The sequence below is a fragment of the Oenanthe melanoleuca genome, chromosome 19, assembly GCF_029582105.1.
Source record: "Oenanthe melanoleuca isolate GR-GAL-2019-014 chromosome 19, OMel1.0, whole genome shotgun sequence".
NCBI lineage: Eukaryota > Metazoa > Chordata > Aves > Passeriformes > Muscicapidae > Oenanthe > Oenanthe melanoleuca.
Window position 1 is genome coordinate 293,946 of NC_079352.1, and position 24,636 is coordinate 318,581.

The 24,636-nt window shown below is 59.0% G+C and overlaps 1 protein-coding gene across 1 annotated transcript in view; it reads right to left on the bottom strand.

Moving 5' to 3' along the window:
- RAP1GAP2 (RAP1 GTPase activating protein 2) overlaps window positions 1-18,959 on the bottom strand; it is a 43,641-nt gene extending 24,682 nt beyond the window's left edge. The window contains exons 1-2 of the mRNA XM_056506788.1: window positions 18,878-18,959; window positions 15,614-15,649 (exon numbers count right to left, since the gene is read on the bottom strand). Coding sequence (XP_056362763.1) covers window positions 15,614-15,649; window positions 18,878-18,921 — 80 coding nt within the window. The 5' untranslated portion in view covers window positions 18,922-18,959. The remainder of the gene's footprint in view (window positions 1-15,613; window positions 15,650-18,877) is intronic.
- Between the last annotated feature and the right edge of the window lie 5,677 nt (window positions 18,960-24,636).

Consider the following 24,636-nt stretch of genomic DNA (forward strand, 5'->3'; position numbering starts at 1 on the left):
CTTGCCAGCTGCTCACAAACTGGGAAAAAAAAAACCAACTCAACCAAAACTGTGCGTTTTTTGCAACACAGACAAGGGCACCTTGCTGTGAGTTTACACCTGGAAATCTGCAGTGAGTGCCTGAATCAAGAACCTTGCCCTGACTTTGAGCAGCTCTCCACCCAATCCCAGGATGCCAGGCAGGCAAGATCTCGCTGCATCATCACTCATCCAGGGAGGACACCAGCAGAGGACATGCACTGCTGCAGCTCCCACTGATTCACACAGTCGTGGGGGGCTCCAGAATCCCCCACACGTGGGGCCCAGCCCTGGCACTGAGCTGCAGTGCTCAGACCCTCGGGCAGAGGAACATCCTCCCTAAAAACTGATTTACCTTGTGATGTCCTGGCTCAGCCTAGCCCTGTTCAGCAGTGCTGCCTTCTCACATCACAGCCTGATAGTCAGCAAAAAAGAAAAACAAAAAAAAAGGTGCAGCATTTTCCCATCTACCTTCCTTGCAATAAATTCTGTGTTTGCAAAGTGCCAGGCTGCACCTGCACACACACTGCCCCCGGAGCGGGACCGCAGCCCTGCTCACAGAAAGGTGACAAACTGCCAGCGGGCTTGGCTTTAATTGCCCCTCTGAGCAGAGAACAAACACTGTTGAACAGTTCAGAGCGTCCCACCCCGACAGGCAGGATCGCTGCTGCCTGCCCTGGCCGTGGGGTCCCTGCTGCCCGCCCAGCCCGTCCTGCTGGGCAGGGTCCAGCCAGGAGCTGGCTCTGCACACACTGAATCCTCCCCCTTCCCACTGGGCCAGCCCAGGACAGCCAGGCTCCATATGCAAGCAAAGTGAAAAGAAGTTTTCAGCTTTTACAAAATGCGCTGCCTACTCTCCTCGCAGGAACAGAGAAGTGGCAATTTCCTGCAGATCTGGGTAAATCAGCCAAGGCACTTGCAGACATTTTCAGACCAGAAGGCTCGTCTGATCCGATTCCTGCCAAACCCCAGCCAGGAGCCTCGGGCAGCCGCTCCTGAGCTGATTCAATCATGTGCAAATTGCAGAGAACAGCTCCCAGAAACCTGGCACTGATGCCAAAGGGCAAAGGGAGGCTGTGACTGGAGAAGTGCCCACGCCAGGGCACCCACCCACCCACCAGCTCTGCCCTGGGCACACAGCAGAGCTCACCTCACCTGCACGTGGGACAGTCGGGGAAATTCATTTAGATGCAAATACAGCTCCAAGTCCCAGCCTTCCAGAGCAAAACAGGAGCAGCAGCCACCCCCCAGACCTCCCTGCTCTCCCCTCCAGCTCAGGTGTGCAGGGGAGCCCCAGGTGAGAAGGCTGCAGGTGAGGGGCAGGTCAGCACGGCCCAGCTGTGCCAGGGGTGCCTGGTGTGTGTGCTGCTGGCCAGGAAGGGACACGGGCCACCACAGACCCTGCAGCTGCCACTGATCCTGCCAGGCTTGCATATGGCTCATGGAAAGCAAAATCCAATTGCAAATGCAGAACAAAGACTGAATGTAGGAGGGAAAAAAGCAAATAGGAGCAGGTGGAGGAACAGAGTCCCTTTTGACGATGCCGCTAGCAGTCCCTTCCTTTTCCTGCACATTATGTCACTCTGATGGCCCTGGCAGCTTGCATAAGATGAAACAAGCACCGTAAAGCACTGCTTGAATTCTTGCAATCACTCCCATGGAGGCTCCTCAGCCCAGGCAGACAGGGTCTTGCTCTCCCCTCGAGAAGCCTGTGTGATTCTCGTCCTCAGTAAACCCCACAGCAAGAGGCACACTGAGAGGTTTTGTGCACAGCATGATGCTGGGGAAAAAACAAAAAGGAAAACCAGATTCACACACCACGGGGCAGATTCCTGTGCAAGTTCAGAGCCACGTTTTTTCTAAGCACTCCAGTGTCCTGCTGAGCTCATTCATAGAAACCTGGTACCTGGGGGAAGGACAACTCTTTGGCAAAGCCTTGCTCAGTGTGGTTGGTAAAGCAATCCCTGCCCTTGAGGCAAATGCAGGATTGGCCAGTGAGTTCCAGCGGGTACAACACCCAGAGGGTCATTTGGCCCCCACCAGAGTCACTCTGCACCTGGACAGGCCCCAGACAGGGGGGTCTCCACCACACATGAAAGCAGGAGAGACTTCAGGTCAACCCCAGCCACTGCTGCTGCTCATCCAGGACCTGCAGGTTGGCTTTTTCCAACTGTTCTGCCTTGATGATCTACCTAATACCCCAGCAAGGGAGAAGAAAATATCCCAAACCAGTGACCCAGGAGGGCCCCAGGAACACCAGTGTTCAGTCTTTAGAGCATCACTGAAATCCTGCTGGCCAAGGCAAAGCCCCTACACCAGTAACAGTGAAAAAATGGGTACAAACCCTGCAATCCTCAACTGATGGCAGACAAAACCCTCATCCTCAGTCACCTCACTCTGATTTTTCATGCTTATAGATTAGGGAGTAGGAGAATATTTTACAATAACGATTCCAAATAATCAATTCTTCATTCGAGTTTGGTACAAAATCACAAATTGAACCAAGAAAAAAGAAAGGAAAAAACCCTCAGCCTGCAGCAGTGCCCATATTGCTTCCACCCTGAAGCAGAGGTACACTCTGAGGTTCGGGTGCATATTTCTGACTATTTTTAACGCCAAAGTTGCCAGAGCAGCAGAGTCCTGGAGGAGAACGCTGCTGCCCGGGGCAGCAGGGATGAGCGCGGGGTCAGTCTGCGAGGGCAGCAGCGCTCCCGGGCGGGGCGGGGGGAGCAGGTCCGGCCCGCACAGCCCCGCGAACAGGCCGCTCCCGCCGGCACAAAGTTGGGCACCAAGTGCAGCCCGGGCTTTCGGCAACGAAAGATGAAACCGTTTGTCAGCTGCTCCCGGCGCAGACAAAGCTGCGGAGCCGCGTTCCAGCAGATCCGCGGGCACGGGAGCCCGAGGGGCCCCGAGCACCGCGCGGCTCCTGCCGGGCCGGGGCTCACCTGGCCCGGGGCTCACCTGGCCGGGGCTCACCTGGCCCGGGGCTCACCTGGCCCGGGAGCGCGGCCCCGCACACACGCGCCGGGCACTCACGGTAATTCCGGTACCGGTGCCAGCGCACAGCGCACACCCGAGCGGGTCACGGTTATCCCGGTACCGGGTCCCCAGCACCGCTCTGGCACACAGCGCACACCCGAGCGGGTCACGGTTATCCCGGTACCGGGTCCCCAGCACCGCTCCGGCACACAGCGCACACCCGAGCGGGTCACGGTTATCCCGGTACCGGGTCCCCGGCACCGCTCCGGCACTCAGCGCACACCCGAGCGGGTCACGGTCATCCCGGTGCGCGTTTCCCAGCTCCCGGTACCTCCGCCGGCCTCCCCCGCCCGGCAGTTGCACCCGCCTTGTCCCCCCGCAGCCCCCGCTCTCCCGCCCGACGGTACCGAGCGCTGCCCGCGGCGTCACCTTCTCTCGCTGCTCTGCCGGGAGCGGTGCAGGAGCCCGATCAGCACCACGGCCGCCCGCACCCCCGCGCGCCGGGACCGCGTCCTGCCGCCCGCCCGGGACATCGTGGCTGCCGCCGCCTCCCGAGCGCCGGCACCGGCACCGGCACCAGCGGGGGCGGCAGCGCGTCCCCGGCCGCGACCGCCCCCGCCCCGCGCGCGCCCCGCGCCGCCGGTAACGAGCGCGGCGCCGGTAACGGAGCCCCGGGAGGAAACGGAGAGCGGGGCCGGTAACGGAGCTCCGGGCGGTAACGGAGAGCGGGGCCGGTAACGGAGAGCGGGGCCGGTAACGCAGCCCCGGGAGGAAACGGAGAGCGGGGCCGGTAACGGAGCTCCGGTCGCTAACGGAGCCCCGCGGGAGCGGCTGTGAATGGGCGCAGCTCTGCCCCCCTCCCCTCGGGCCGGGGGTGTGTCCGCAGCCCCCCGGACACCCCCGGGCCGGCTCTGCGGGCGGGCGGGGCTCTGAGCGCGTCACGGGCCCGGGGACCGACCGGGCACAGCCCCCGGGTCACCGGTACCGAGGCGCTCCCGGCAGCGCAGCCCCTCCAAGCCCCGCTTGGGGAGGATTCGCTCCTGCCCCGCACACGGGCTCCTCACCCCGGCGACCCCCGCAGGACCCCCAGCCCGGCCCTGCCACCCTCTGCCCGGCCCGAGCATCCCTCCCCCCAGCACCGGGCCCCGAGCCCGGCCCGCACACCGGGAGCTGACACACAGCTCCCTCAGGAAATGAGTTCTTTTTTTATTAAGTAAACTGTAAATTATCTACTTCTCACCTCAGCACCTTTCCCTGGAAGTCCTTGTTGCCGTGGTGATAAAACACCCGGGTCCCTCTGCCCCCTTATCTCACCTTTCTTCTGTGCCCGTTGGATTTTCACAGGAACTGGGCACGGGACAATCTACAGCACTTTGAGCAACTTCCTATCCGAGGGATGAAAGCCCCATCCCAGCAGGTGTGAGATCATACCTGGGAACATCCACCCAGCTCAGGACACTGGCACCTGCCCAAAGCCTGTGGCTCTCCTCATCCTGCAGCCACGGGAGCAGAGGGAAGGATCCCCTGCCCCCTGCCCCGGGGGCTTTAGCCAGCCCGGCTCAGGGCAGGGAGGGCAGTGGCACTCAGGGCACGGCCCCTGGGGCAGCTGCTCCCAGTGTCACAGGCTCGGGGGTCTGGGGCTGTCCCTGCCACAGCCAGGAACCTGTCGGGGGGCACACCCAGGCTGCAGCAGCCGCATCCCCCATCCCTTGGGGCAGGACCTGAGCAGGGGAAAGGTGGGAAAGGCCCTGCTCCCACCACGGAGCAGGAGCTGCCTGCAAACCCCCAGCTGGGCAGTCAATCATTAACAACGCGTGGGGCTCCCCTGGCAAAGCCTGTAATAAATGTGTTTGCTCAGGAGAAACAGCTTGCAGAGGCCGCAGAGCACATCTGGCAGGGAGCAGCCGCTCCTGCTGCCTCCTCCTGCCTCACCCTCCTCCCCTGCCTGCCACCCCTAAGGAGAGCAACACAACCTCACTCCTGGCCCTCTCTATCTAAAGGTTTCAGCAGAATCTCTAATCAGATGGATTCTTTAAATGCAACAACAAAATCCCTATCATCACCGTAATCTCTTTCTGTAAATCAGATAAAAACAGGCCTGATGTTATTTTTGTCAACACACCACATGAATTCACCCCAGATGAACCAGACAGCATTTCAGTGTCACCACAGCACCCATCCTGACCCCCACCGAGCACATGGAGCACTCCAGAGGGTCAAGACCCAAACTTGAACCCAAGATCAGCATTTCTGTATTTCACCACATCTTGGGGTCCCTGGGGAGACTGAGGCAGCAGACAAATGCCAAGGTATTCACTTCCTCACAGGAAAAAGTCCAACTCATTCTCCAAAACTTTCTGTCCCCTCAGAACAGCACCAGGTGATGCTAAATTCTGAATGCTGGTGAAAGACTGTAAGTGGGTAAGAGGAATGAGTCCTGCTAAACCTGAGTGCTACCTGCTCTGCCAAGCCTTTCAATAAAGTTTTTGGTAGATCAACAGATCTCTTCCTGCAGAAAATACCTGTCTGCCTTCCCTCAAGCTGAAGCTTTCAGTCTGACAAATTTCTCAGGCATAGGAAAAAAAAATTAGATCTTATTTCTGTGCCAAATTACACCAATTCTCCAGCACCTCATTAGTTTCCAGTTAATGGAGGGGGAGGGGGTTAATTTAAAATCTTTTAGCTCCCACATTAAACAGGCAGATTCGAATTTCATTGAGTCTCTGTCTCTGGAGACGTTTTCCACATCTCCCCTCCCCTTTTCCAGGCAAGTTAAGTATTAATCTCCTCTTGGTTTATGCTGAAGTGGCTTTGTATTGATTTTTAAAGATGTTCAGTTCTCTCCTATTTGGAAACAGACAAACACTGTGAGCAGAAGTTCAGCCGGGTTCCCTCTCCAGCCCACAATGGAAGCAATTGCATCTGGACTCGCTGCAGCTGGTTTGTAAGGGCAAGGCAGTAGATGGTGAGGGGCTGGGGTGGGCTGGGGCTCCTAGGAGCTCATCCAGGGAGCTCAGCCAGGTCCTGCTGCTGCACAGGACATCCCCCCTGGCTGTGACAGACCCTGCAGGTCCTGCCCTGCGTTTCTGAGGCTCTGCCAGGTGGCAGCTGCTGCAGGATGGGCAGGGATGCCCAGGAAGGCACACACAGTGCACCCAGAAGCTCCTACCCTGCCTGTCCCCCTGTGCCTCCCCTCCAGCTCCACCCAGCCTCCCGTTCCTGCAGTGACACCCCAAAGCTCCATCCCCCTCCTGAAGCTGGCACCTGCCACCCCCAGCAGCTCTGAGGTGTCCCAAAGGACATCTCCAAAACAGAACCCTGCACTTCAGAGACCCCAGGACCCATCCTTCCTTCAAAACATCAGCATCACCCTTCAGTCACTAAATTACCTCCAGGGTAAGCAGCTGCCCTGATTTATGAAGAAATACAAATCTCTTGAAGAATGCCCTGACATTTCTGCATCAGAGAAAGCAGCTGGCAGTGACAGAGGAAGCCTGAGGGGCTGGAGGGAGCACAGGACAGGCCAGGACAATTACACATCACCTGGTGGCTGTCTGGACACTGCTGAGAGAGGGACCTGAGAACAGAGCAGGACCAGACTGAGCCTTCATCCCTGGGAGTGCTGAATCTGCCATGAATAAATGACACCATTAATATTATTATCATTAGGCCATTAATTTATGTAATAACTTTGGCTTTTGTATAGATGCTGGATGAGATGAAATCCCCACAGGTGAGCAGCCCATCCATCCTCCTCAGCCACCTGCAGGGGCCTTTCCACCTGCTCAGGACCAGCCCTGTGCTCTCACCTGAGCTGCAGGCACAGCTGAGCCCAGCCCTGCAGACCCAGAGCCCCTCAGACAGTGCAGGATCCATCCCTGTCACCCTCTGCGCCCCCCTGGGCACGAGATATTTCTGTTCCCTCGCTGAGGAGGGGCAGTGCCAGAAATACACCAGCTATGCCAGGCATCTGCCAGCTGCCAAGCCCATCCCGTGGCACCGTGCCTGAGCTGCTTGGGGAGCCCAGAGATCTGCAAAAACCCAGAGATCTGCTCAGGGGACACAGAGATCTGCAAAAACCCAGAGATCTGCTCAGGGAACCCAGAGATCTGTTCAGGGAACCCAGAGATCTGTTCAGGGAACACAGAGATCTGCTCAGGGAACACAGAGATCTGCTCAGGGAACACAGAGATCTGTTCAGGGAACACAGAGATCTGCAAAAACCCAGAGATCTGCTCAGGGGACACAGAGATCTGCAAAAACCCAGAGATCTGCTCAGGGAACACAGAGATCTGCTCAGGGAACCCAGAGATCTGCTATGGGGACACAGAGATCTGCCATGGGAATCCAGAGATCTGCCATGGGAACCCAGAGATCTGCTCAGGGAACCCAGAGATCTGCCATGGGAATCCAGAGATCTGCCATGGGAACCCAGAGATCTGCTCAGGGAACCCAGAGATCTGCCATGGGAATCCAGAGATCTGCCATGGGAACACAGAGATCTGCCATGGGAACACAGAGATCTGCTCAGGGGACACAGAGATCTGCTCAGGGGAACCCAGAGATCTGCTCAGGGAACCCAGAGATCTGCCTGGGCCCTTCCCCACCACCTTGGGACCCTTGGCCAGTGCCCAGCACTCCCCCAGAGCCCCTCTGGGCACTGCTCACCTGAGCACCTGCACTGCCCAGGTGGGAGAGCTGAGATGGGGCAGCTGCACCAGCACTGGAGCCAGAGAGGAACAAAAGGAGACAATGCAACAAAACCCAAAAACCCAAAAATAGCAGCTGTGTCCCTGCAAAGGAGCAGCCACATCCCGATTTCCCTGGCATGGCAGAAACGGATCTGGGAGCTTGCAAACGAGGGAGAAAGTGATTACAGGGTTTCAATGGTGCTGCAGGAGCAGGATAAGAGGGCATCCACTTTTACAGAAGTACCACAAGAAATAGAGCTTTAGATTACACTTCATCTAGCCCCAAGTAATCTGATTAGAAATTTATTTTATGGCTTCGGTTAGAAAGACATGAAGGAAATCCCAGGGAAGCACAGAGCCAGCTCCTCCATGCAGGCAGTGAGAGCACAGCGAGCTTATCTCCCAGGAACGGAGAGAGAAGGATGTGCCACGCCCGCAGGCACCCCAAGCACGGTTCTGAGAGACTGGGGGGTGTGGGCAGCCCCAGCTCCCAGCCCACCCTGGCAGAGGGAGCTGCCCCTGGCACAGCAGTGCCCAGCCCTGATGGCTCCTGTGCCCTGGCACTGCGGCTCCTGCAGGGCTGAAAGGAGAAATCTTCGTGCTGAGCTCAAGGAGGAGCACCCAGCCATGGGCTCAGCCTGCCCAGAGCCCACCCTGAGATGAGTGCAGTCAGGCACCGACCTGCAGGGTCCACGAGTGTCCCTGTCCCCAGCACAATTCCCCTCCCAAGCAATGGGCAGCAGGAGTGGTCAAAGCCAGAACAAAAGGACAAAACCAGAAAGAATTCTCGCTGCAGAAAGCAGCTGAGGTCAGAGGGTGCTGTGCCCTGCCCTGGGCAGAGGGATGCTGAGCAGCAGAGCTGAGGGAGGTGCTGGAGCAGCCCCTCCCTGTGCAGCCCTGCCCCAGGGCACCCCAATGGACACACTCAGCCAGACCAGCTCCAAAGGGAGTTAGACCTGAGCTGTGCCTGGGCCCAGAGCTCTGAGAGCCACAAAGAGCAGCAGGGACAGAGCCTGGAGCACTGACCCTGCCACCAACACCAGCACATCAGTGGTGGCTTCCCAAGACTCCTTTATCAAGGAACAAAGCAAGCTGTGGGTACAAGGAGTCTCTTGTGCACCTCTCCCATCCACTGTGTGCCTCTGGCTGGGAGCCAGACTCCCTCCTGTAATTGAGACAGCCCGAGTGGGCACCTTTGGGCTCTCCCTGCCCGGCAGCCTGGCTCCGTGGTGGCAGCTGGGGGCAGCAGCAGCCACAGCACAGCTGATACAGAACGAGGAACCATGGCCATGGCAGCAGCACAATTACATGGAAATTGTACTCCTGATAATTTGGGGAATTTCTCCCTGTGAACACAGGCCTCCTGAAGAGATGAGCTCCAAGATTTCAGCATCCAATTAAATTAGATCAAATCAGCAGAGGAAATTAGTCTTTGCAGCATGAGCAGATCCTCTGAATTTTCCTAGTAAATCAGTGAGCTAAATGTCACCATTCATCAGTAGCATCACTAATAAAGCAGATTTGGGATGCACAGGCACTAACATGGGCCACTCACCCAGGGCTGCCAGCACAACCAGCACCCAGCTCAGCCCTGCTCCAGACAGAGCAAAGGGCATCCCTGGCTTCCAATCAGCACCCCTGGGATGCAGCCAGACACCTGGGATGGGGCCCAGACTTTAACCACGGAGCAGGAGGGTGTGGGAGGGGTCCGGGGCAGGTCCCAGAGCCACGGGGGTGGCAGCAGCAGCAGGGCCCCGGCCCCAGCCACGCCTGCAGACACCCTCTCAATTACAGCCTCCCCCACACGCCCTGTCTGATGTGAAAGCTTTAGAAAACTGTAATTTGAGTGTAATTTGTGGAGCTAAAACACAGGTATTATCTCTGACACATCCATACTACAGGGAACGTTCTGAAGTCAATCACATCCAGGGGTTTCTGCTGCTCTGCAGATTTTTTCCTTGCCTCTTGCTCCAAATAAGGAAAGATGGGAAATGAAGCAGTTTTTAGCAGCATCACCATCTTCCTCTCCAAATCACCTCACACTGTGCAACCTCATCAGTGATCGGGAACAAGAGACCCAGAACAGCTTGTCAGGGCTTCAGAGAGTGGAGTCTGCATTCCAAATTGGAAAGGATTAACTCCATATTGTTGTGGGAGAAAGGAGCTGCCACGGTCCCTGGTGTGGCACCAGTAGCATTTGAGAGGAATGAGACAGGACAGTGCCTGACAGGACTGACCTTTGAGACTTCAGAGACTCAGAATGCAGCTCTGACCTATTCAAGCACTGCCAAGCCTCTGCAGGTCTCTGCTGGCTGGGAGCCCGAGATGTTTTCACAACAGCCTTTGCAAGATGTGAGCTCCTTGGATACTGTGTGGGTCACTCAGAGCACCAGGAGCCCCCAGGAAATAAAGCAGCAGGGATGGAGAGGGCCACTGGCAGGGCAGGGCCAGCAGCAGCCTCCCCATGGCACAGCAATGCTGCTGGGTGCCAGTGCTGCCCATCCTGCCCGGCCCAGTGACAGCCAGTGGGATAATGAACGGAATCATCATCAGGAATCGAGCACAGGCCTTGGCAGAGCACCTGCACCACAGGCCAGCCCTGCCTGCCCTGCCCTGGGCTCACGGAGATGGGGCTGCTCATCCCCTCATCACCCCAGCCTGGGTGGGCACAGGGCCAGGGGCAGGAGCAGTGCAGAGCTGGGGACACAGTGGCAGTGCAGAGAGCAGGGAACACAGGCAGGAGCACTGCAGAGCTGGGGACACAGTGACAGAGCAGAGAGCAGGGGACACAGTGACAGAGCAGAGAGCAGGGAACACAGGCAGGAGCAGTGCAGAGCTGGGGACACAGTGACAGAGCAGAGAGCAGGGAACACAGGCAGGAGCACTGCAGAGCTGGGGACACAGTGACAGAGCAGAGAGCAGGACCAGGGCAGGAGCAGTGCAGAGCTGGGGACACAGTGACAGAGCAGAGAGCAGGGAACACAGGCAGGAGCAGTGCAGAGCTGGGGACACAGTGACAGAGCAGAGAGCAGGACCAGGCAGGAGCAGTGCAGAGCTGGGGACACAGTGGCAGTGCACACAGCAGGGAACACAGGCAGGAGCTGTCCCAGTCCCCTCCACCCATCACACCGTGTGTGCTCAGGGCTCCCCGTGCCCAGCAGCCGCCCTGTGCCTGCAAACAGCCTGGAAACACGGCAGGAGGGAAAACCAGCACGGTTTATTAGCTCGGAGACAGGGCTAAAAATAGACCCACGTGGGGCTTCTCAGTCCTCTGGGCAGATGTAATTGTGGATAATCTAGCTTTAAATATGGGGAGGCAGTCTGACAGCAACAACAACATTTCAGCATATGGACGGGGCGGCACTCGTGGGAACGTCACCTCTCACGTCACCAGATCCCAGCCCAGCTCTCCTGATCCACGGCTGGGCTTGTGCAGAAACACCCTCACATAACCCCAGACACCCACAGCAGGTCACTGAGGCAGAGTCAAACACCAAGGGGCAGGACCCATTCCCCCAGGCTGGATTTCACATAGCTAAGGCTCACCAGGTTAAACGGCTGGAACCCTGCAGGCCCTCGGAGCTGGCAGCACCTTCCTCTGCTGTGCAGCTTGCTGCGCCCAGGCAGGCTGTGGGACGTGCAGGAGGCTGCCCTGGGCGCAGGGCTGGGGTGGGCAGGCGGCCAGGGCCATCACTGCCCTGCCACAGATAGCAGGCACGGCTGCATCTGCAGATCTCCCGCAGTCCTGGGGCTGGGCACGGCCCTGCACCTCCTGACGGCAGCCCAAGCAGCTGGCAGCGAGCAGGGGCAGCAGCAGGGAGCTGCCACCATCCCTGGGCACACCCTGCAGCTCCCAGCAGGACCTGCTGCAGCACAAGCACTCCTCCTGCCTGGCACACCCTGCCCAGCCACAGCTCTGAGCTGCCAGGACCTCACACCCAGCACTGACCCACGGGGAGACCCAGCCCAGCCCCGCTCAGCCCAGCACTGGGTTTAACTGAGCCCAGTTTCCTGCAGCCCAGGGCATTCCTGCCCTGCACAGTCCTGCCCCAGCACACAGTCACTGCCAGGCCCCAGAGCTGGCACAGCCACCAGGAAATGTGGGGTCACTGCTGGGCTTGCACTGGGCTGGCTCCACACCTGGCAGCAGTGCAGAGGAGCAGCTCCAGAGGACAGACAGAGCCTCCCTGTGCTGCTCTGCAGCAGTTTTGACAGCATTTCCTTTGCATGTGCTCCTCTGGCTGCAGATAATTGCAGAACATACATTTACATGCAATTATCCATTTATGAAGTGCTAATAAGTCAAAGGGATTTACCTAGATGCAATCTGCTCACCAGACCTTGTCCTCACAGGACCCAAGCACAAACCCCCAAGATCAGTGCACCAGTCAGTGCAGATGCTAAATCATTCCCACAAATCATTCCCATTTCCACAACTCCCATGAACTCAGCTCCAGCCCATCAAATATTAAAGAGCCTCAAGCCTGGACACAGCTCTTTTGACGAAGGTCAAGCAAATCTTTCATCTCTTCCCACCTTCACCCTCCTGCTTCCATCAGCACAGGAGCATCACATGCTCTTTCATGTGAGCTCTGCCTGCACACACTGGCTCCCAGTAATTGCTCTACATGCTCCTCCATTCCACAGAGACATGGTTATTTCAGTGCTATTTTTGCTTTACATGGCTAAAAGGAGAGGTGTGACTGCCTGAAGGAGGGGCTTTTTTACTGATTTTTTTCCTGTTTAGCACTCTGTGGTTTCTCAGTACACCCCAAAGAGCAGATAACCAGAGCACAAAGGCTGAGGAGCTGCCAAAGGGCTGCTGACCCCCCATGGGACATCACTCCACCAGCTGGCTCCAGAGAGGAGGAAGGGCCCCAAGAGCCCCCACCCCACCTTTCCACCCCCAGCATCCCCAGAACAAGGACTCCACCAGGCCAGGGGGCTCGAGGGTCTCTGCCTGCTTTCCTGGGGACCCCTGCACTAGCACACAAACCCACCTGGCCAGAGCTGCTCTTGGACATGCAGAGATCCTCTGCAGGCTGATGCCTCCCTCCAGGGTGACCTTCCCCTGGGGAAGCAGCTTGGCTGTCACCTGGCTCAGGTGTGCCCTGCACAGCACAGCCTGAGCTCAGACACGACACCCCATGCCTGGCCAGGACTGCATGGGGCAGAGCCACAGGGGCCTGGAGACACCTCCAGCTGCCTGCAGAGGCTTCGTGTGGCACAAGAACACCGAGCCAAGGCTGGGGAGCTGCTGCTGCACACAACTCCCCTTCTGCCATCCCGAGGGGTTCAGCTGCTCCAAGCACTCTTCCCTGAAGTGGGTAAGGAATAAAAAAAATGTAACAGAAAAGCCGGGATCACAATGGATCCAAAGCAAACCCAGGGTCTGCACATGCCAAATCCCATTTACTGCCCAAGTGTCTCCGTCTCCATCCCACAGCTCCCCAGCTGAGCCCTGACAGGTCACCTGGGGGGTCACCTGGGGGTCACCTGAGCCCTGCCAGGTCACCACAGTGGTCACCTGAGCCCTGCCAGGTCACCTGAGGAGTCACCTGAGCCCAGCCAGGTCACCTGGAGGTCACCTGAGCCCTGCCGATGCTGCCAGGCTCCCACCCTGCCCTGTCCCGACTCTCCCACCCTGCAGTCCCTGCTCTGCTCCGCAGCCCCTCAGACACATCCACAGTTACCATAGGAACCAGCGAAACCCGAGCTGGAGGAAAGAACGGAGAGACAGGCAGAGGGAAAACTGCTGGGATGCCCCAGTGGGCGAGTTTATCTCGACTGTGTGGGTGAGTTTATCCCGGTTCTGTGTGTGGGTGAGTTTATCCCGACTCTGTGTGGGTTTATCCCGACAGAGTGGGTGAGTTTATCCGGGTTCTGTGTGGGTTTATCCCGGTTCTGTGTGTGTTTATCCCGGTTCTGTGTGTGGGTGGGTTTATCCCGGTTCTGTGTGGGTTTATCCCGACAGAGTGGGTGAGTTTATCTCTGGGTTAAACCAGGACACTCCGACAGAGGCTGCAGCAAGAACAAGAGGGCGCTAAAACCCCAGAAGTTCGGGTCTATCATTTTTTTATAATTTTAAAAGCTTTTACAAGTATGAAACGCGGCTCTGGCTGAGCCCCAGTTACAGAACCACGTAGTGGAGCAGCCTGCCCCCAGAGCAGAAGCACCGCGGGGTGAGGGAAGCAAGAGCTGCAAACAGCAGTGTGTGTCCGTGGAAAACCCCAATAAACTCCCTCCTCCGGCCAGGGCAGGGCAGGAAAGGAGGAGACAGAGAGAGAAACGCAGCCCGGGCAGGGCACACACCCTGCGCAGCATCTCCGGCAGGACTGCAGGGAGCAGGGACAGGGCTCTGCTGCAGCAGCCCTCGGAAAAACCGGGGCACAGCCGACAGCAGCTCAGTCCCAGCTCACGGGAAGGAGCGCACAGAGAGCTGCCCCCGCTCCCCAGAGTGCTAAACGTGGATTTAAACTTGTCATTAGTTCAGCACAACCCGAGCAATGAGCGCAGCACCGGCGGCTCCGCCGTGCCTGTCACAGCAGCTCCCCCAGGCTTCCCGGATACCTCTCCGTTCATGAATAATTTGCAGAATGATTATAGAGGGAAAGCGCCCGAGCCATCGCCCCACGCCCTGCCTGGAGCCGGGGGAGGCTCGGCCGGAGCGTTTCAGGGTCAGCGCCGGGTGGAGCTGGCAGCGCTGCAGTGCAGGTGCTCAGCGTGGGGACCCGGCCCAGGGAGCTCAGCCCGAACGCAGGAGAGGCAGGAGGATCACCTCAGGGGGAGGGAGGGATGTGCAGCTGGGGGGAGCAGCAGGCAGGTCCCAGACAGCCAGAGGGAGGGGAGCAGAGAGCATCGGGGCCACGGCTCCCAGACCTTCACCTCCTGTCCCATCGGCTGAGGACACAGCCCAGCAGGAGTGGCGACCTCACTCAGTTCCTCCACCAAGCACAGCACCTTGCCAGAGCCACACAGCCCACACCACCCTGCAGTGCCCAGCAAGGCTGTGCCAAACCCGAAATGGACCCGCCAAGGAACTCTGCCAGCCCACAGCCCCTCCTGGACCCCAGCAGCATCCTCAGCCCTCCAGAGCAGTGCCCAGAGCCCCTCAGCAGCACAGGAGGGGGGCAGGGTCACAGCACCCACTCGCCACTGACTCACCACCCCTCCAGATTGAAAAACAAAATCCAAAACCTGCAGACTTGACTGCAAGTACACCCAGCAGCTCAGTGCCAGCCTGACCTGATTCCCACCCCGGTTCCCCTGAGCAGAGCTGGTGCCCTGTGAGCTCAGCTCAGCTCAGCCCACTGATCCCACAGCCATCCCATCCCACGTTTGCTGTGCTCTGCCAGCTCCTGATTCACAGCAGACCGTGGGACACGCACGAATGTGTCCTGGAGTGGGCGGGCATGGCTGGACTCCACTGCACCAGCTGGAGCCCAGCTCCCAGAAATCATCCCCACACACTGAGCCAGCTCCCAGAAATCATCCCCACACACTGAGCCAGCTCCCAGCACCACTGAGAGCATCCCCACACATCCAGCTCCCAGAAATCATCCCCACACACTGAGCCAGCTCCCAGAAATCATCCCCACACACCCAGCCTGCTCCCAGAAATCATCCCCACACACCTAGCCTGCTCCCAGAAATCATCCCCACACACTGAGCCTGCTCCCAGAAATCATCCCCACACACTGAGCCAGCTCCCAGCACCACTGAGAGCATCCCCACACATCCAGCTCCCAGAAATCATCCCCACACACTGAGCCAGCTCCCAGAAATCATCCCCACACACTGAGCCAGCTCCAGAAATCATCCCCACACACCCAGCCTGCTCCCAGAAATCATCCCCACACACCCAGCTTGCTCCCAGAAATCATCCCCACACACCCCACAGCAAGGGAGAAGAGCCAGGCACTCACTTGATCTTCAGGCTGGCCAGCATGGTCTTGTCGATCCTGGGGAGAGAGCAGAGAGGGTGTTACTGCAGGCACAGGGGCTCCAGATGTGGCTGGGGGGGTTGGGTTCTGGGGGCTGCTGCCAAACACGACCTCAGCACATCCTTCTGAGGTGCCAGCTCCAGCTGATCACCACAGAAAGACTTCATCAGAAAACAAAACCAACCAAGATTTAACCCAAAACGTAGCCTGGCAGCAAGCAAGGAAAACATCCCCCCAGTTCTCTGCAGGTGCAGAACTGCTGCCCCCAGGCTGGAGGGCCAGAGGTGAGCTGGGCAGCAGGGGAGGGCACTGCCCATGTCCCAGCTCTCTCCAAGCACAGCTGCCACCAACCACCTGTTACAGATAATGGGTCTGTGGCAGTCCTGACGGATGGAAGGTCCCACCAGCCCCACGTGGCAGCCCTGACAGAACACAGAGCAGCCCCATTGCTCCCAGCCCAGCTGGCTCATGTGGGACAGGGATTCTCAGTCACTTCCCTCCTTTCCCTGCACTGGTAATGAGTGCTCATCCCCTCAGAACCATTGTGGTTATAGTCATATTAATATTATTAATGGAAATCATAGTAATGTCTCAAAATGCAAAACAATGTCTTTTTGGCAGTCACTGAAAATGCTCTGTTATCTGCCACGTGGAATCAATTCCACATCTCAAAAAAAGACCAAACAGCAAAATTACAAGTCCAACACCCTCTTGGTTTGCACTGTGGTCGCAGAGGACACAGCATGGCCACAGAAATACAGTTCCCACCCGGCTGCAGCTTCACATTCTGCACCCCAGGCTGGGCTCCACGGGCAGGAGGGGCTGAGCCTGGCACTGGGCACAGCACCATCACCTTTCCCAGATCCCTCACCCCAGAACACCCCGTGGCCACGGGAGCTCTGTTGCAGCCATTTCCCCCAACATCAGCCTGCAGGCTCTGCTCTGGAGAGCCAGCACACTGCTGCTCCTAAAAATAGATCCACGGCACCTGCTTTGTGACTCAATACCTGACAAGCCTGCCCAGACCTTGCTGATCATTAAATCATTTGAACATCAGAGCACGCTGGAGAGCAGAGCTGTCTCCAGCCCCAGTGGCAGAGGCAGAGCAGCTCGGGGACAGCTCGGGGGGTGGCTGGGGCACGTCCCACGGGACCTGTCCTGAGTGGGGCCGCACCAGTGACTCCATCCAGAGCCACGGGAAGAAAAAACAGCTGTTGTTATTTGGCCTCTTAGAGTGAGAAGGGGAGAAAAAGAAAGAAACAAACAAACAAAAAAAGTTCAAAAACCGCACAGGAAATAAACTCCCATGTTTGGGAAACCGCAGTTGCAGCGTGACCGTGAGACCGTTTGCCCTGCCCTGCCCCAAAGGCGGCAAAATGAAACTGCCCACACCCCTAGATGGGGCTCCGGGCCGGGGCAGCGCCCAAAAAACCTCTGAACACCGAGGGCATCCCTACAGCCAAACTGGGGGCACCCATCTGCCCCCCAGCACCAGCTCCCTGCTCCGGGACCTCGCTGGCAGCAGATGCAGCGGGTGGAGAGGAAAAAAAAAATAGCGATTTCCAGCCCAGCAGAGACTGGAAATAGCGAGTGCGGCCGCAGCAGGAGGCGGCTGGGTGTGCCCAGGCACCTCGCAGCCCCACAGGAAGGGTGGGTCGGCCGGGACCGTGGGAAGGTGCAGGTGCAGGTACGGGGCTGGGGCAGGTCCCTTCTGCTCCAGCAAGGGCCCCGGGAAGGGTTCTCCCTGCAGTGCAGTCCCCAAAACCTGCCACAGCCCCCCAAAACCTGCCACAGCCCCCCAACAGCCAGAGCAGCCCCCAAAACCTGCCACAGCCCCCCAAAACCTGCCACAGCCCCCAACAGCCAAAGCAGCCCCCAAAACCTGCCACAGCCCCCCAAAACCTGCCACAGCCCCCAACAGCCAGAGCAGCCCCCAAAACCTGCCACAGCCCCCACCCGCAGTTCCCCCCCGTTTTCCTGAGTGACTTTCCGGCTCGTGGTTTTCTTTCTCCTGCAACTGCCAAAGCACGGCAAGAAAAAGCCAGAGCCAGGCGCATCCGGCCCTGGGTGCCCCCAGGAGGGTCAGGGCTCTGCCCCCCGCAGCAGGAGCACCCTGGGGTGCCCCCAGGGCCACTGTGGGCCAGAGCTGTCCCAGAGCTGCGATTTGGCCGCCACAGGATGAGCCCACATATCACAAACTTATTCGCCCTGAGTCTATCCGAGCGCTCCCTTCCCCTTCGGCAGCAAACCCCGATCCAGCCGAGGCAGCTCCCCTGCCCTCAGCGCTCTCTCCATCCCAGGGGACGCTGCCGAAAGCTGCCCTCCCACAGCCCCCGGAGTCACTCAGCTGTTCCCCCAGCGGGCTCAGGCAGCTCCAAGCCCACGACACCCCAAAAATCCCCGGGCGCTCCCCCAAAGCCCGGGGCCGCCCCTGTCCGGCCCCAGACCCTGCAGCCCCGGCAGCCTTTTGCCCAGACACCGAACACCACCACAGCCACACGAGACTTGGAACAGGCATCAAGCAGCTCGGAGGGGAGGCCTGAAGAGAGGCAGAGGAGAGCGGTGTGGTTTTCTGCTGCTCCCCAGAGATCAGCGGCTCTCGGGGCGGGGACGGGAGCAGAGCCCCCCGGGCTCGGGGTGCGCTGCTCTCTGGGGACAGAGAGGGAAGGGATGAGCCGAGGGGGGCAGTGGCGCTGGGAACCCGCCCTGGGCCAGGAGGGAGCCTGCTGCACACCCCGAGGTGTCCGAGGTGGCTGCGAGCACCGCCGGGCGCAGGAGGAGCAGGGAAAGCAGCGGGAGAAAGGCACAGGGAGAGTAACTGCAGGTGACTGCGCACAGGTGACAACCAGGAGCTCTGAGCGAGACCCCCTCACTGCCAGGGACCCTCTTAGTGCCCAGGGATCCCCTCACTGCCCAGGGACCCCCTCACTGCCCAGGGACCCTCTTAGTGCCCAGGGATCCCCTCACTGCCAGGGACCCTCTTAGTGCCCAGGGACCCCCTCACTGCCAGGGACCCTCTTAGTGCCCAGGGATCCCCTCAGTGCCAAGGGAAGGGAAGGGAAGGGAAGGGAAGGGAAGGGAAGGGAAGGGAAGGGAAGGGAAGGGAAGGGAAGGGAAGGGAAGGGAAGGGAAGGGAAGGGAAGGGAAGGGAAGGGAAGGGAAGGGAAGGGAAGGGAAGGGAAGGGAAGGGAAGGGAAGGGAAGGGAAGGGAAGGGAAGGGAAGGGAAGGGAAGGGAAGGGACCCACCAGCCGTAGCCGCCGAAGGAGACGCTGCGCTTCCTCTGGAACATGTTGGTGGCTCGGTGCTGCCGGGGCGCTGCGGGCAGGGACAGGGGACAGGGACAGGGGACAGGGACAGGGGACAGGGACAGCGCTGGCCCGCGGGCACGGCCGCAGCCGCTCTCTGCGGACCCCAGCGCGGCAGCGCCCGCACACGCGCACACACCAACACCACGGAAAAAAGTCATTTCCTCTTCTTTTGGCGGCCACAGGCTTTTCGCAAGCTCACGCTGTAAATGTCGTATTTCTCCTAGTGGCTGGAGCACCGGCGGAGCCGCACGGGCAGCGGGGCTGAGCCACGGCCGCCGTGTCACCGCGAGCATCGTGTCCTGGGGCAGGACAGGGGATCGCGGGGCAGCGCCGTGACCTGCCTCCGCCTCTGCCCCCAGAATTTAGCGCTGCAGTCACAGCGCCAGGCTGGCTCCCTGGAAGGGACCAGTGCCCCTCCAGTGCCCCTCAGGGGACATCCCACTAAACCTCAGTGAGAAAAACTCCATCCCTTCATCTCTCCCGGCAAACACCGTCCCAGAGCCCAGCGAGGCGTCTCCCACCTGCTCCCACACAGAGCCTGTGGCTCTGTCCTCTGTCCTCTGCTCCCCCCGCAGCTCTGGGAGGCTGAACTGGCACCTGCAGCCTGACCACCACCCAAACCCCCTGTCCTGTGACAGCCGGGCTCCAGAAACCCCATGGAAATGGAAATGCTGACTTCTAACCCCATGGAAATGGAAATGCTGACATCTAGCTGGGTGTGAGCTCCCATCCATCACAAATCCCTGGAGCACAGGTGCTGCTCCCTGCAGCTTTGGGCACTGTGGGGAGCTGAGCCTGGCTGCATGGGTGGGCATGGTGCCCAGGGGATGTACCTGGAGCCCAGGTGTCCTCACACCTTTCACCTCCCCAAACCAACCACCAGCACCCACCTGCACCCACTCAGAGCTGGGCTTCAGCAGGGGATCACCCCCAGCCCAGGTGAGGATGAGGGGAGGAGCACCGAGCACCCCTTGGCAGTGAAAATTAATTTAAATTGAGAGACATTTGAATTGTGTCTGATGTGTGAAAGAAAGGGGTATGGGGAGCTGGAGAGAGAAATCACTCAACACCAGGAAAAAAAACCTGGACTGAAATCCAGCGATTTCAACTCCTACTTTTCTGCCCACAGCCTTAAAGCGATGAAACGATGGAAATTCTTTGAATTTTAGAGCTCTTAAGGACATTATTAAAAAAAAAAAATGCTGTAGGCTTGAAGCCATAATTCAGGTACTACAAAATATCTGGAGCAGTCATTTGCTTGGAGCACATTTGCTCCTGGCCTGCCTGATCTGTGTCAAAGCTCTGCAGCTACAGCAGGGTGACGTTATCCTCTCGCTTCATCTTCCCCCGGGTCATGTCTCCCTCACACTCCTCCCACTCGCTTTCTGCCCACCTCTACTGAGCTGCTCACAATTAACATGTCTGAAAACAGAAGCTTTGGTTGTAGCCAGGCACTGGAGTGAGCCAGAGTGCTGCTGTGTGTGCAGAGGTGAGGGACAGGAGTGGCAGTGGCCGAGGGAAGCGCTGGAACCACACCAGGAGCACCTTGGAGCGTCCCAGAGAAATCCCAGCTGTGGATCTGTCCCCTTGCAGCACCATCTGCTGTGCCTTGTTCTGCTCTTCAGCCCTGGCTGAACTCAGGGCTGCTGGAGGTGGCAGGGAAGCAGGAAGGGTGACAGGGACATGCACAGCAAGGCAGAACCTGGCTGCCCTTTGCCTGGAGGTCACCTCAGCCAGCAGCTCGTAATCACTCCTGCAGCTCTGCCTCAGTGGTGCTGGAGCACAGAGGGACCCCACACCTGCCCCAGGATTTCAGAGCATGGGAGGGCAGGACCTGGGGTGGCCATAGCAAACATCTCCCTTTCCTGCTGCCCAGGGTGGAGAGGACAGCCCTGCACAAGCCCACTGCACCCCAGCACCGGGGGTGCCCGTGGCTGGCAGTGGAGCCCTTCCTGCTCCCCATCCCCACACAGCCCCAGGGCCCCTTCTGCCACCCCAGACCCAGGTGACAAACTCACGTGAACCAGGCAAAGGTTAAAAACACACCAAGGGCCCAAGGCCAGCTCCCCCGAGGCCACCAGCCTCCCTCTCTGCCCCAGCCCCTCCTGCCCAGCAGCACCTCCCTGGCAGGGCCGTGCTCCAGAAACAGCCTCTGCAATGGCATCTTCTCACTTCCCCTCTCCCCCCCGAGGCATTTCACACAGGCTCAAAACAAGCAGGAGAAAACCTTCCTCCTTTCAGAGCAGCCACAGGCAAATCAGAACTGAGCAGCCAAAATTAGGGAACCAAACCCTGGGGGAGGACGACTCCTCGGTGCCATCTGCACCAGCCTAAATTAACATCTCCCAGGGCTGTGCCAGAACCAGGATCCCACTGCTCTGACCCAGCCTGGCAAGCTGTCCCTGCCTGTGGGGAGCAGTGCAGCTGGCACCTCAGAGCAGGACTGTGCCCAGCAAGGGCAGCAAAACTCTTCCCTTTCTTTCTGGGGCTAGAGACTGATTGCATCATTAGTACTTTAATATTGTCTGCAGCGCTCTGAGGCCATCCAGCTTCCTATTATGATTCTAAAGAAGGTTGTGGGCACCCAGAAATATTAGATTTTGCCTGACAGGAAGAACATGCCATGCACATCATCAGCTTGACCTACACAGCAAAGGAAAACAGTGTCCAAATTACCTCTGACTCATTTCACTGAATATTTTAAACACTATTTTCTCCCCTTTATGGTACTGCTGAAGAGAAAACAGAAACTCAGCGTCTTAAATGCAGCTTCCCACAAACCCCAGCTTGCTCTCAGGGGTGGCTCTTCCCTGCTCAACAGCTTCAGACCAGGAGGGCTGAGGGGAGGGGAGCTGTGTGCCACCCCTGTGTGTCATCCCTGTGTGCCACCCCTGTGTGTCACCCCTGTGTGTCATCCCTGTGTGCCACCCCTGTGTGCCACCCCTGTGTGCCACCCCTGTGTGTCATCCCTGTGTGCCACCCCTTTGTGCCACCCCTGTGTGCCACCCTCTGTGTGCCACCCCTGTGTGCCACCCCTGTGTGTCACCCCTGTGTGCCACCCCTGTGTGACACCCCTATGTCACCCCTGTGTGTCACTCCTGTGTGCCACCCCTGTGAGCCACTCCTGTGTGCCACTCCTGTGTGACACCCCTATGCCACCCCTGTGTGCCACTCCTGTGTGCCACCCCTGTGTGACACCCCTATGCCACCCCTGTGTGCCACTCCTGTGTGTCACCCCTGTGTGCCCCCCCTGTGTGCCCCCCCTGTGTGTCATCCCTGTGTGCCACCCCTGTGTGCCCCCCCTGTGTGCCCCCCTGTGTGCCCCCCCTGTGTGTCATCCCTGTGTGCCACCCCTGTGTGCCACCCCTGTGTGCCCCCCCTGTGTGTCACCCCTGTGTGTCATCCCTGTGTGCCACCCCTGTGTGTCACCCCTGTGTGCCCCCACTTTGTGCCACCCCTGAGTGCCACCCCTGTGTGTCACCCCTGTGTGCCACCCCTGTGTGCCCCCTCTGTGTGCCACCCCTGTGTGCCACCCCTGAGTGCCACCCCTGTGTGTCATCCCTGTGTAGCCCCCTCTGTGTGCCACTCCTGTGTGTCACCCCTGTGTGCCACCCCTGTGTGCCACTCCTGTGTGTCACCCCTGTGTGCCACTCCTGTGTGTCACCCCTGTGTGTCCCCTCTGTGTGCCACTCCTGTGTGCCACCCCTGTGTGCCACTCCTGTGTGCCACCCCTGTGTGTCATCCCTGTGTACCCCCCTCTGTGTGCCACCCCTGTGTGCCACTCCTGTGTGCCACTCCTGTGTGTCACCCCTGTGTGCCACCCCTGTGTGACACCCCTATGTCACCCCTGTGTGTCACCCCTGTGTGCCACCCCCTGTGTGCCACCCCTTTGTGCCACCCCTGTGTGCCACCCCTGTGTGTCACCCCTGTGTGCCACCCCTTTGTGCCACCCCTGTGTGCCACCCCTGTGTGTCACCCCTGTGTGCCACCCCCTGTGTGCCACCCCTTTGTGCCACCCCTGTGTGTCCCCCCTGTGTGTCACCCCTGTGTGCCACCCCCTGTGTGCCACCTCTGTATGTCACCCCTGTGTGCCCCCCCTGTGTGCCACCCCTTTGTGCCACCCCTGTGTGCCACCCCCTGTGTGCCACCTCTGTATGTCACCCCTGTGTGCCCCCCCTGTGTGCCACCCCTTTGTGCCACCCCTGTGTGCCACTCCTGTGCGTCATCCCTGTGTGCCCCCTCTGTGTGTCCCCCCTGTGTGCCACCCTGTGTGCCATCCTTGTGTGTCCCCCCTGTGTGCCACCCTGTGTGCCACCCTGTGTGCCATCCTTGTGTGTCACCCCAGAGGAGAGCTGCAGACACAGGACAGCAAAGCCCCAGACCTCCCCAAGCTGCAAACCTCGCTCCAGCTCCTCTTCCACATTCTCCAGAAAGCACTGGCGGCTCATGGGCTCCTCCCTGAGAGATCTGATCACTCCTGCTCGTTTCTGTGGAAGTGGCTAAAAACAGGTCCTGGAGAAGCCCCCGTGCCACTGCAAAGCACCATTTCTGAGCAGCTGGCACAGAGGGGTGCTCACACCCGGCACAGCAGCAGCAGCTTCCCAGCAGCCCAGAACCGAGGAGAGAAACCAGCAACCAGCAGGTGCAGGCTGCCAGCCTGGCCCCGTGCTGTGCCCCAAACCTGCTGCCCTCTCTCACCACCCCATGCAGCAGCTCTTTGCTGCAGAGGGACACAGATCGTGTCTCATCACAGCCCTGTAAGCAGAAACTCTCACTGAATCCTTCCCAGCCCACTGTGGATTTAATGTTGAGTTGCTTTCTCAAGTCCACCCATCTTAGTCCTGCCTTGCTGGCAAGGGCACGAAGCTCCTCTCCCATGAAAAGGCTCTCTCTAGGAAAAGCCTGCTCAAGCACACAGATTTTCTGTGCCTGCTTTCCCCACCTCTCCCATGCCAGGGGAGCCCGCGGGAGGCTGCTGCAGGGAGGCAGCAGAGGCTCACATGCTGGTGCTCTCTGCCTCCCCGGACCCAGCAGGAAGGCTGCTCAGTGCTCCCACACAGAGCCCACCCGGGTGCCCTGCACAGGGCGCTCCAGGGCAGGGCAGGCACCCCTGGCCCCGCCGTGCTCTCCTGCGTGCCTGGTGGCATCTCTGCTGCAGCCAGAGGAGCCGGCACAGGTCCCTGGGCACTGTCACTGTCACCATGGCTACCTGCACATCCACGGCACAGCCACACCAGGAGCAGCAGCAGGAGCTCAGCCCAGGCTGCTGGAGGCAGGGGGCTCTGGGGCAAACCCCCCACACAAACCTGCTCCCAGTGGCAGGCTGGCACTGGCAGCTGCACCAGCAACCAGGGAGAGCTTGGCCCAGTTCACACAACAAACAGGAGAGGGGGGGTAGCTGCAGCCAGCGAAGAAATCGTGGAGAGACAGAAAAAGAACAGCTTAAACTGAAAACCAGGGCTGGGAAAACGTGGGGGCGGGATGAAAGCATGGGAATGAGAGAGACCTGAACATGCTTTGGCTGGGAATTAGGAGGTTTCTAATCTTCAGTACAATCAATCCCTGCAACAGCTTCCTAAGAACGGAAATAAAGGAGCCAAAGGACCCCAAGCCCCTAACTGGGACTAGGAAGGTTTGTGAAGATGTTACACAAGATGGTAAAGCCCGGTGGGAGGTGTTCCTGTCCATGGGGTTTG